This window comes from Ctenopharyngodon idella, chromosome 21, assembly GCF_019924925.1.
Source record: "Ctenopharyngodon idella isolate HZGC_01 chromosome 21, HZGC01, whole genome shotgun sequence".
NCBI lineage: Eukaryota > Metazoa > Chordata > Actinopteri > Cypriniformes > Xenocyprididae > Ctenopharyngodon > Ctenopharyngodon idella.
The window spans coordinates 27,448,907-27,461,898 of NC_067240.1; the positions used below are offsets into that span (position 1 = coordinate 27,448,907).

Here is a 12,992-nt window from a genome sequence, read left to right on the forward strand (position 1 = left end):
AAAATGAAAATAATGTCATTTATTACTCACCCTCATGTCGTTTTACACCCGTAAGACCTTCATTCATCTTCGGAACACAAATTAAGATATTTTGATTAAATCCTATGAATAGCCAGCAATGACACTTCCTCTCTCAAGATCCATAAAGCTACTAAAACATATTTAAAACAGTTCATGTGAGTTCAGTGGTTCTATGTTCTATGCGACGAGAATACTTTTTGTGCGCCAAAAAAAATAAAAAAATAACGACTTTTCAACAATATAGTGATAGGCGATTTCAAAACATTGCTTCGGAGCTTTACGAATCGAATAAGTGATTCGGAACGCCAAAGTCACGTGATTTCAGCAGTTTAGCCGTTTGATAGGAGATCCGAATCACTGATTCGATTCGTAAAGCTCCGAAGAAGTTGTTTGAAATCGTCCTTTGTGTTTCCTCATATTTATAAGAAGTCATGGCTGGACACTTTCATGTTCCTCGTCTCTCTGGTGTGATAAAAATTGTAAATATGAATGGGAATATATTTTAATATTGGTGATGCCAATAATTGTGGCCAATGTGTTTTGGAGAAAAACATTTATTTCATAATGTGATTTTACCAGCACTTTTACATCAATGAAATGTTTTGCTTTTTTTCTTTCTGAAAGTTTTGAAATTTTAAAAATTGTAACTTCATCGGAATGGTAAGAATCTTTGTGACTTTTGTGGCAACCATTTTGAAAAAAGTCATCCTACCAAACCCCACATAAAATCCATTCATCCAAACTGCATAGGTAGCAGATATAAAATAATAATAGGCTAAATATTATTTATAATAAAACTTTGCTCATGTATGTGTATACTAGAATGTCTTCTATGTCAAGTACAGTACTCTTCAAAGCAAGACCATACTTTATTACACGTTACACTATTCCTGCACGGATTCTGTAGCTTATATTCAGTGAATGGATTCAAACCATCAGCTTTTTACATGTCAAGGGATTTGTTCTCGCAAATACAGTGAAACAAACGTGTGTGCGTGCGTGTGTGTCCGTATAACATGAAGAACTGTGTGTGTGACGAAAGCTCCCTGATGGTGGCAGCAGCATTAGTGACGCAGTGTCTGTGTGCTCGCGGTCGGAGCGCGCGACTCCACCCAACGGCCAGAGCTGAAGCACAAAACAACTTTGCGAGCGCAGCGCGAGTCATGGCGTCCAAGAAGATCTCCTGAAGAACAAACTCCGCGCAAACTCCCACCAAAAGCGTGTAACAAGCTGTCGACGACCGTCTGGATCTAATATAAACAACAAAAAAGTCCACTTTACGAAGGAATCATGGTTACCGAGTGTCGACTTTAAAGCTAACAGAGCGCAGCTAGCTCAAGTTTGGCGTCGCGAGGAGTTTGACGAACATTGTAAATATAGTGTAAATATAGTAGTATATATAATTTAATAGTGAGTAGTGTGAGGAAAAGAACTCTAAGTATCTCTCCGAGAGTTTATTGGGTGTGTAGTTTGTCTGTGGACGGGTGGAGATGGCTCAGTCGCCGGTAGCTGTTCAAGTTCCTGGAATGCAGGTGAGTTGGTGTGAAAAGGTAACGACAGGCCATCATCATCATCATCATCATCGACTAATCCTCATTCAGCATAATACACTCATGAATCATATCCATAGCACACCTTTACATTGGTTTCTGTCAGTCCTTCAACACTTGCTGTTTTTATTCACACCATAATATAAACGCTTTCAAAAAAAAAAGTACTATGGTATTACCGTGTTTTTGGACAATGGAAAGGCAATGATTTTGCATCTATCATGGTATTATTTTAAAATCCTGAAAGTGCTATGTAAATACCATGGTACGTGGTAATAGTACTGTGGCAATATCTGATACCTGCACAATATTGTAGTAATTTAGCGTTACTCTTTTAGTTATGACATACTTTTATCTATTCAGTGAGATTCTCTTGTGTTATAGACTGTTGTTTTATCAAGCAGAGATTGGGAAACAGTGTTTGTTCATTTAAAAACAAAAAAACAATTGCTTCATGTTGAATAACACAGAATAAGACAGTTCTGTTTTTTCTTTCCCATGACTTTTATTATTTGTAGTATACAATATGCTGGATATTTGCACGTTAAATCTTATGACATTCTGATATGTGAAATAACAGCACAGTTACAACACAGCTTTTACTGTAGTTACTACTGCATGGAAAATATTATAATTAGTTTAATAGCACATTTACACATTTAATAGCCTTATATGTGTCATATATGTATAAAACAGTGCTTCCCACAGGTTTGAAATATGCTTGCGGTGGTAGCCGGGTGGAAAATCCTCCTATTACCTATGGCACAAAAATGGTTTACTACATGTGACAAACAATAAATGTGTGATTTAACAATAGTTTTATTTATTGAAATTCATTTTAATTACATAGGCTACTATTACATACTAATATTATGCATTATTATGCATTGTAAATTATGCAAAATTACAGCATTACAGCTTTGTCATATAATGTCTCAGTGAATGGACACAAATTTTACTGATACTAGTAAAATCTATATATTGAATAATATGTGCCAACATGTTCTTTTGTAACATTATACACTACCGTTCAGAAGTTTGGGTTCAGTAAGAATTTTTTTATTTATTTTTTTATTAAGAAATTCAAGAAATTAATACTTTTATTTGGCAAGGATGCATTAAATTGATCAAAAGTGACAGTAAAAACATTTATAATGTTACAAAACATTATGTATATTAGAGATGCTATAATACTAAATTTCTCCACTGATAGCCGATTATTCAGAGTGATATCTGCCGATAGCGATAGTTTGGGGGTTCTACCTTTTATACCTTCTTTTAAATTAATGATAATTTCATTTTAATTAATAATTAAACATTATATTTGGAAAGAAATGCAAATAAAAACTTTCTCTATTTCATCAACTCAGAGTAACTGGTATCAGTTATAAACACACATTACTCAAATTAATATTAAATCATATTAACTAAATTATGAAGATAAAATTAATATATCTTAACTTTCTGAATGTTATTAATTCATATAATTACTATTAATATTGAACATCAAACTGGTTTCTTAGCATTTTCTTTACACAAAGCCCAAATGCAGTACATTTTCCTCCCTGCTTTTGATTGACAGGAAATATCGGCCCTGTTTGTACCGATGCTGATATTACTATGCCAATACCGATTATTGGCCGATATATCGGTACATCTCTAATATATATATATATATAACACTGGCGTTCAAAAGTTTGGGATTGGTAAGATTTTTACCGTTTTTCAAAAAAAGGCTCTTCTGCTCACCAAAGCTGCACTTATTTGATAGAAAATACAAAAAAAAAAAACCATAATATTGTGAAATATTTTTAAAATTTAAAATAACAGTTTTCTATGTGAATATATTGTAAAATGTAATTTATTCCTGTGATCAAAGCTGAATTTTAAGCATTATTACTTCAGTCTTCAGTGTCACATGATCCTTCTAATAAGCTAACATTTATTATTATTATCAATGTTGAAAACAGTTGTGTACAATTTTTTCAGGATTCTTTGATGAATAGAAAGTTCAAAAGAACACCATTTATTTGAAATAGAATGCCTTTGTAACATTATACACGACTACCGTTCAAAAGTTTGGGGTCAGTAAGAATTTTTTATTTAAATTTTATATATTTTTTAAGAAATTGAAGAAATTAATACTTTTATTCAGCAAGGATGCATTAAATTGATTAAAAGTGACAGTAAAAACATTTATAATGTTACAAAAGATTATACAGCATGGAAAAATATTATCACTAGAATATTGCGCTGCTCTCAGCCAATCAGATTCTAGAACCAGAAAGAACTGTTATAATGTATAAATATATGAGGCTTACATTTAAATGCGTCATATATATATATATAATTTTATTGTAGTCTGGATCAGTGTGTATTTGGTCATCTCTGATATGCACCTGGTGTAATGATGCAGCAGATATTTGTGTATAAGGTGTGCTAGTGTTCGCTCTCTTGTTGCCTTCCCTGAGTCTGCATTTGCTTCCCGTGATCTAGGACAGTGATGTAATCCCTGTCTTTTAAGCCTTTTTGTGTGACAGTAAGAAATAGTCTTACTTGCAGCACAGGAAGTGTGAATGAGGTTCCGTGTTGTGGCCGCTGTCACAACTTCACGCTCTGTATATGCTTGGAACCAGAACCAAAAAACCCATAGTAGCACATTAGAAGTTCACTTACACTCCTTTTCTGCCAGCAGGCGGGGGTCAGAAAGGTCACTGACCACAGCCAAGCAATGTGCTCCCTCCAGGAATAACACACTTCTCTGCTATGACAACTGAGGGTTGTGTTGTTAATCATTATGCATGGCAGATAGGTGGCTTTGCTCATTAATGTAGCACTTGTGGCAGGCCTTTTTAATGTTTGTTTTATGAGTTTTCCTAGGGTTTAAAGGGCAGTTTCGTCCTTTTAAACAGGCCACGCAATTGTCCATTCATAGAATCGGTGTGCTAATAGCTCCAGAAGCATGAAGGAGTGTCAGTCTTAGGCGTAGTGTCTGGGTGTGGCCCGCAAGGAAGTGTTTCGAGCCCTGGTTTCTTGTGGTTAACGCCTGAGTCAGCTAGACAGGTACAGCGTAAGAGGAGAAGACTCTGAAGAAACTTGATGAAAGCTTGTTGTGTCATGTAGCTTGTACCCACGTGCATTTGGTGCGTTATCCCTAATGCATTTCTGCAGGCCCTGAGGGGTGCTGCTTTGTTGCCATGTTTGTCTAGCCGTCAGAGGAGGAAATGCATCCAGCTGATAAATCTTGTGGGGGTACATGTGAGCTTGTTAACATGCAGATAGCTTAGTCAATAACGTACCAGTCTGTGCAACAGCGGTTTATCAGAGGGACGCAGATCCGCACACAGGCGCTGAAGCAGGATATAGTTTAAAACTGCTGCTCCACTGAATCTAAAGCGCTTTGGAGATGACCAGTCTAATTGGATATAAAATTTAACTAGATGAGCAACAGAGCAAGTAAAATCTTTTACCACATAACCTGTGACTGCGCATGTTTACATTTAGAATACAAGGAAAAATATATCACCATATTCTTAGAATTTTAATAGATAACAATTAGGAATGCAAAATCTTTTAACCGATTAAAGGAGCATGCCATGGATTTTTTTATTTTTTTTTATTTTAGTATGTTCCTTGAGGCTCACTTGTAATGTTAACACACACAAAAACAATGATATATGCAGAAAAAACTGATTTTCAACCCTCATTCTGCCCCTGTGTCTGAAATGATCCGTTTTTAAGGAACAGCTACTTTAAGTTTTGTCAGTAAACGTCCACTGTTATGATTGGCTAACATCACTGAATAGGATACAGTGTCAACGCCCACTTGCTATTGCACATGAGTAAGTGTTTTGAAAACATTATCCATATAAAACCGTCATTTACAGACAAGGCATTGTGAAATCATTTATTTGCAGTTTGTGATGCAGCTGCTGTCAGATCTAGGCCTGTCATGATAACTACTTTTTATTGGACAATATATTGTTCCAGAAATAATTGTGATACGCGTCATTTAAAGTCCATGTTATGCCACTGAATATATAATCATAATATAACAGCAGAATAATGCAAGTAGGCCTACACACTTTCAAATGACAATGAACTTTACTATTAAAGTGTTAGTTCACTTCAGAATTAAAATTTCCTGATAATTTACTCACCCCCATGTCATCCAAGATGTTCATGTCTTTCTTTCTTCAGTTGAAAAGAAATTAATGTTTTTGAGGAAAACATTCCAGAATTTTTCTCCATATAGTGGACTTCACTGGGGTTCAACGGGTTGAAGGTCCAAATGTCAGTTTCAGTGCAGCTTCAAAGAGCTCTACATGATCCCAGACGAGGAATAAGAGTCTTATCTAGAGAAACCATCGCTCATTTTCTAAAAAAGATAAAAAATTATATACTTTTAACCACAAATGCTAGTCTTGCACTGCTCTGCGATGCGCCATGCATTGCGTAATCATGTTGGAAAGGTCACACGTGACGTAGGCGGAAGTACCGTGGTAGGGCGAAAAACTCCACATCATTTTCTCCTCCAACTTCAAAATCGTCCTACATCATTGTTTTACCTTTTTTTGTAAAGGCCGTTTGACTTAGTCTTTGCACATTCACTTTGCAGACACTGGATCGGACCTTTCCAACGTGATTACATAATGCGTGGCACATCACACAGCAGTGCAAGACGAGCATTTGTGGTTAAATGTATATTTTTATTTTTTTTTTTAGAAAATGACTGATGGTTTCTCTAGATAAGACTCTTATTCCTCGTCTGGGATCATGTAGAGCTCTTTGAAGCTGCACTGAAACTGACATTTGGACCTTCAACCTGTTGAACCCCAGTGAAGTCCACTATATGGAGAAAAATCCTGGTATGTTTTCCTCAAAAACCTTCATTTCTTTTCAACTGAAGAAAGAAAGACATGAACATCTTGGATGACATGGGGGTGAGTAAATTATCAGGAAATTTTAATTCTGAAGTGAACCAATCCTTTAAGAATGTTTAGATACTGAAATTGAAGTGTCAAAAAATAATAATAATGTTGAATGAATAATAAATAAACCTTTTTTATGGAGATTTTCCATCTACAGATTTTTCCCTGACCACCTTTTCTCAGTAAAGTAAGGGTGCACACTCAAACACAAACCCTACTTAGCAGTCAGATGTCTATATGAACAAAGGCACAGATGCCTCAACGGGCCATTTCTTCTGCTAAATCTGTTTTTTCTAGAGGCGTGTTTTTCATAAATTTAAGAACTTATTTTAACTTGAACGCCACGTCATGCACAATATTCTGTGAACAATGCGAGCGCAACGGTCAAATGCGCATGGAAAAAGAGCGCAGTGGAATGCTAAAAACGTGTTTTCCGTGAAAACGAACTAGACATTCGCGACTGCCGCATCCCGCTAGCTGTGAGCGTGCACCAATTCATGCTGTCATGTTCATATTTGTGCATTTGGACTTCCAAACTGTCTGTAGTTGTCAGGAAAACACTATATCGCCTCGAATGATGTCTTTTTTTTACCTGTCGATGTCTGCTCTGTGTATGAAGCAGCTGCCTGAGCCTCGCTATCACCTCCGACACGGAGAACAGATAAGATGACAGAGGCAGTGTGATCGGCAAAATATTGGTGAAAACAATAGATAACACATATGTTTGGCATTGTTTTTCCTATACAAACAATGAAGCTTTTCTCTTTTTAGTTGAGTTTGATGAGCATTTTCTTTAGTTCTGAAGCCTTCATGAACCTTCAGGTTGCTTCATTGCGAGACACATCACTGAAATTAATCATTGTAGTTCAGTAAGTGAGTCAGGTTCACTAATCGCGACAACAGACTCAGTGAATTCATTCAGTGAAGGAACTGTCAGACTGATTTAAACCGGAAAAGGCCCAGGTATATTGTTTTTCAGGTTCCGCACAGTTGAGCCTTTCAAAGTAAAATGCATTGACCGTGAGTGTTTGATGCATGAGACCTTTGACTGCACTGCAGTACTCCACAAACTTGCACGTGCTCTGTTTTTTTTGCTTGGTTATAAAAATCTGGCTGCTCACAAACTGTGCACAAAGTTACGTCAAATGCACTGTCCTTGAGACATACCTGAACACGGACAAGTGCAGCATACATTGGGTTTAACTGAGAATTTATTAAAAGAAACAGCTCAAATGAATAATTTGTAAAATAGACCTTACAGGGTAGACGCTATATTGACTTTTATGAGGATGAAAATGAGACTCACACTGTATAAAGGGCCTAGATCACTTGTGATTTTCAAAACACCACTTTTAAAACAGTTTTTGTCTACTAAAAGGTTTTTTTTCCCCAAAAAAAAGACGTTTAGTTTCATCAGCTGAACAGTTGGCTTGTTGTTAAACAACAGTACAATCAACAGCCTCATTTTCATTTGTCAAAAATTAAATATGGCGCTACTTTGATTTAAATTCCCCATGAACCGGAAGTTGCGGCCAACTTTACTGAGTAGTTAAGGATATTCTACCAAAGCCGTCAAACTGACGTCAACACAGAAGGAACGCCATTCCAGAGCTGAAGCAAATTTTCAGATTTTGATTAAAGATTACCAAGACAAACTATTTTTTTTTCTGTGTGTATTAACTTGCATGGATTAATTGTTCAACACAAGACTAGTAAATAGTAAAAGTAAATAGGGTCAATTTTGATTTCACGACGACTTTAAGGTCAGTTGCTGTTGTTTTCATGTTGCTCACAGGACAACTTAATTGATAGACTTGCACATGTGTTGGTGTTTTATTTCATCACACTCAACTCAAACTGTTAACTCACATTCACAATTCTGGTCTGTTTTTTGCTGCGTTGCTGATGATTAGTATCACAGGAAACACTGTCATAACTATGATAGAAACTGTACTGTAATATAATATAACTTAGGCTTCCTCAAAACCGAGTCCTGAGGGCCAAAGCCCTGCAGAGTTTAGCTCCAACCCTATTCAAAAACACCTGAGCAAGATATTCAAAGTTTTCAAACTTACCAGAAAATTACAGGGAGGTGAGTTTCGTCAGGGTTGGAGCTAAACTACAGAGCCGCATTTAAGGAATCTTGCTGTAATATTTAGACAGATGATCAAATTTATACTGGTGTATATATAGTTTTAACAAGAACATCAGGCAAAACAGTGTAAACTCTGCTTCCCTTTGTGCCACTCCCATTACTTTTCATTATAATCTTTCTTGTAAATTCTGTCTACTGTTTACCGCACAGATCTATTAACTGTGGTGCTATTTCTTAAGCACTACAGCAAACTTGTTTGCTTGAAGTATTTCGTGTCGATGTCCATGTTCTTGCATAATGTACGTTTCTGGCCTTATAGTCCAAAATGCATGCAGGGAACTCAAAAGCTCCGCACAAAACCTGTGCTCCCACTGTAGTTTTAAAGCCCCTCTTGTGAAATTGCTTGATAAGTGAAGTTTTCCCCCTGTGTTGAATTTTTTTTTATTTAAACATCAATATGAAGCCCTAAATTGTAAGGGATGGAAGTAAAACTACTGACTCCAAAACAACAAAACTTTTAATGACTAAAAAGGCTAACTGTAACATGCAACTATGTGCCTCTTATACTTTTATCAGTATTGACTGGATAAGTTGGATTCACTTCCTCATCCAGTGAAATAACTGTACCTGCAATAGGTAACTGATACCAGTTGAACAGCTGTTAACATTGATTCATAGAGCTCCCCTCCCAAAGTTTCTAGGAATATTATTGACTAACCTAGTGTGCATTGGCATTCTCTGTTATAAACTCCTTGTCTTGGATCTTCATTGTTACATTAAACCTTTTATAAACCTGGAGGAACATATTAAAGCAACTTCCTTTTGGTGCAGTGAAACACATGATTTATAGAAAATGAGAAATCTTCTATTAAATTAGTTTCTAAATACATGGTGTCAGATATGAAAGATTTTCTAAGATAGCACAAGTATGCGATTTCTGCAAACTTACCTGAGATACTTTAAGTGAAGCAATCATTTGTCTTTGTTTATACCTATTTATCTAACCTAGCCAACTCCCATACTAACTCTGTGTAACCTTTGTCTTCCAGAACAGTCGAACAGACCCTGAGGAGCTGTTCACTAAACTAGAACGCATCGGGAAGGGCTCGTTCGGTGAGGTGTTTAAAGGTATCGACCGCCGCTCTCAGAATGTCGTGGCCATCAAAACCATCGATCTTGAGGAAGCAGAAGACGAAATCGAAGACATCCAACAGGAGATCACCGTACTCAGCCAGTGTGATAGTCCCCATGTCACCAAATACTATGGCTCTTACCTAAAGGTATGGATTGATGTTTACTGTTCCACACATTAGCTGTAGCACATGCTCGTAGGGTTGTTACGATAACAAAATTTCAGTAGTCTGTGCCAATACTAGAAAAATTCCATGGTTTTCTGTACTCGGTACCATAGTAAAACTGTTGGAACTGTATCTGCGAATAAAATATTAAATGAATTAAATTGATAATTATTAATGACAATAATATAAGTAAAAAATACAGTAAAACAGCATGTAGCATTCCATTTTTTTAAAAGTAAACATTGCTTTAAAGTCCCCCTGTAGTCCCTTAAAACTCCTCTTTGATCATCAAAATCACATATTTAAACTTTTTTTCCTGTGAAAAAATTCTTCATGCCTTAAAATAGCTTGAATGTAACTCTACACCCTTGCCTTATTTATTATACACGGATCAATGAATATGCAAATTAGCTCCTTCACTCACACCAGCTCAGAGATCCACTCGGTCAACTTACTGAGGTAAACGCTGCAAGATTGTATCGCTCTTTACAACGTCAGACACATAATGCTAATTAATATGATTAGCCTTTTCTTTGACTGTTATCAAACAGCTAATAATGTGTTGCTAATGTTACACAAACCATGTTCCCCTTCGCGAGTCAGACAGCTGTCTTCTGAGAATCAGCATTCTTACAAATGCTTTGAACAATTCAGAACGTCAGTGGAGAAAGGCATATAGTTCATTATAACATTGTAATATACATATTACACCCGCTATATTGCTATTTTTTGTAACAGAAAAATATACTGGGATAATCTGGCTTCTCTCGAGACTCTGCTGCTAGTTCGCTGTTAATGATATGCTAAAACCCACCAGCGTGATTGGTTACAAGGTAGTTTGTGACGTCACAGACACCAGTGATATCAAACTGCGGGTTTGAGACTTCTTTTCACTGCAGTTTTAAAGGGTTAGTTCACCCAAAAATGAAAAAATGTCATTTATTACTCACCCTCATGTCGTTCCACAACCGTAAGACCTTCGTTCATCTTCAGAACACTATTTAAGATATTTTTGATGAAATCAAATGGCTCAGTGAGGCCTCTATAGACAGCATGACAATCTCAAGATCCATAAAGCTACTAAAAACATAGTTAAAACAGTTCATTTCAGTACAGTGGTTCTACCTTAATATTATAAAGCAACGAGAATACTTTTTGTGTGGCAAAAAAACAAAATAAAGACTTTTCAACAATATCTCATGATGGCCGATTTCAAAACACTGTTTCGGAGCTTTATGAATTGAATCAAGTCTATGGAAACACGCGACCGGTTCGTGACGGGCTCTAGTTCGCCTGCACGAGCACATGCTCTGGCTCCAGAACACGAACATTTCTGGTGTAAAAGGGGTATCAGCATCCTCCTGATACTGCCACTGTGTGCAAGCATCATCCACACCCTCAGAGCAGACATTTTCAAACCGTTGTCTCCTGAAAAAGCATATATATAATATATATATAAATATATATATATATATATATATATATATATATAATTATACATACACACACCAGCGGTGCTCTCCTCCGCTGGCCTCCCTGCGTTGTCTTTGGTCGATATTAACCAATGTTTAATTTCTACAAAATAATATCCGAAGCTTAAAGCCTAACGTGCACATGTCTGAATGTTTAACATGGTGCTGTAAATTGACCTGCTGCAGCTGATGCTGTTGCTAATATGTCGTAATCACCTCAGGAGTCACGGTCGAGGGGAAGGGAAATCAAAAGATTGATGGCTTTTTTATTTGCATGGTTTTTGTTTTAAATTTAACGTCTATTTTTAGTATTTTGTTACAATTATTGATAAAATATGCTATTTCTAATAATTTCCTTTTTTTTTTTTTTTTTTTGATTTCTGGAAATCATCGTGCGACCCCTAATTTTCAGATATAATAATTACACTCAAATAAAAACTGAAATGTGTGCATAAAACTTTGCTGTCTTCATGGCAAATTTACACAAACACAATTAACAGTAAATAAAGTGTTTTTTTTTTTTTTTATAGATAGTTAGCTAAGGAACTGTGAACAATGGAAAACATTCCTGAGGTAAATTTGACATGATTTGACATTGTTCACAAGTTGTTTTATTGACGTCTTACCGCGGTTGAAACACAAATAAAGTGATTACATGAGACGTGATACATTCTGGTAAGTTGTACTAGGCTATATCTTTCAACATACCTTTGATATTCATGCATGTTTTTCGAGATATAACTTGTATTGAAGAGGAAGACAAGACTCGCGCTGCCGCCTGAGCTGAGGCATTACAGCGATCTGACACGTCACATTTAAGAGCGTCAAAACACCATTTATTGTTTGAATTTCATGATAAAATGAACATAATTTGAAAATGTAAACCTTTATTCTTATCAGAAGTAACAACGCACAAAGCCTTTTGCGATTATTGGATGGGAGGGCGCTACAAAAAATATTTGATGTAGCAAAAAATAAAAATAAATACGCAGACCTGGCAACCCTGGCTTGAAATACGGGTGATTCACAGGGTCAAAAAGAGCCTGCTTTAGCGTCACTATTTTTAAACTGCGTTAAAATTCAACACAAAAGCTGGTTTGCCATCCGCCAAGAAGAAGAAGAAATTCAACACGAGTGATTTTCTTCACACACAGTATGTATGAGTTGCAGTCTGAACACGTTTTTCCGCACCCTTTTGATTGACAGGATATAATCGGCCCTGACCATCAGCAGTTTTTAAACAATCGGTCGATGGCCGATAGTGATAATAATAGCTTTTATCGGCCGATACTGATTGTTGGCCGATACATCGGTGCATCTCTAATATAAACATTTGAAATGAATGTGTATAATCAATAATTTTGACTCAGGCATTTTCTTAAAGGGTTAGTTTACCCAAAAATGAAAATTCTGTCATTTTATATATATATATATATATATGTATATGTATATTCTCATATATATATATATATATATATATATATATATATATATATATATATATATGAGAATATACGAGAATACTTTTTTGTGCGCCAAAATAACGACTTTATTCAACAATATCTAGTGATGGCCGATTTTAAAACACTGTTTCGAAGCTTTACGAATTTTGTTTCGAATCAGTG

General features: G+C 36.0%; 1 protein-coding gene across 1 annotated transcript in view; it reads left to right on the plus strand.

Annotated features, from left to right (window-relative positions):
- Positions 1 to 1,065: 1,065 nt before the first annotated feature.
- The window catches only part of stk26 (serine/threonine protein kinase 26), a 30,228-nt gene continuing 18,301 nt past the window's right edge, over positions 1,066 to 12,992 (plus strand). The window contains exons 1-2 of the mRNA XM_051877537.1: positions 1,066 to 1,553; positions 9,647 to 9,877. Of these exons, the coding sequence (XP_051733497.1) occupies positions 1,512 to 1,553; positions 9,647 to 9,877 (273 nt within the window). The 5' untranslated portion in view covers positions 1,066 to 1,511. The remainder of the gene's footprint in view (positions 1,554 to 9,646; positions 9,878 to 12,992) is intronic.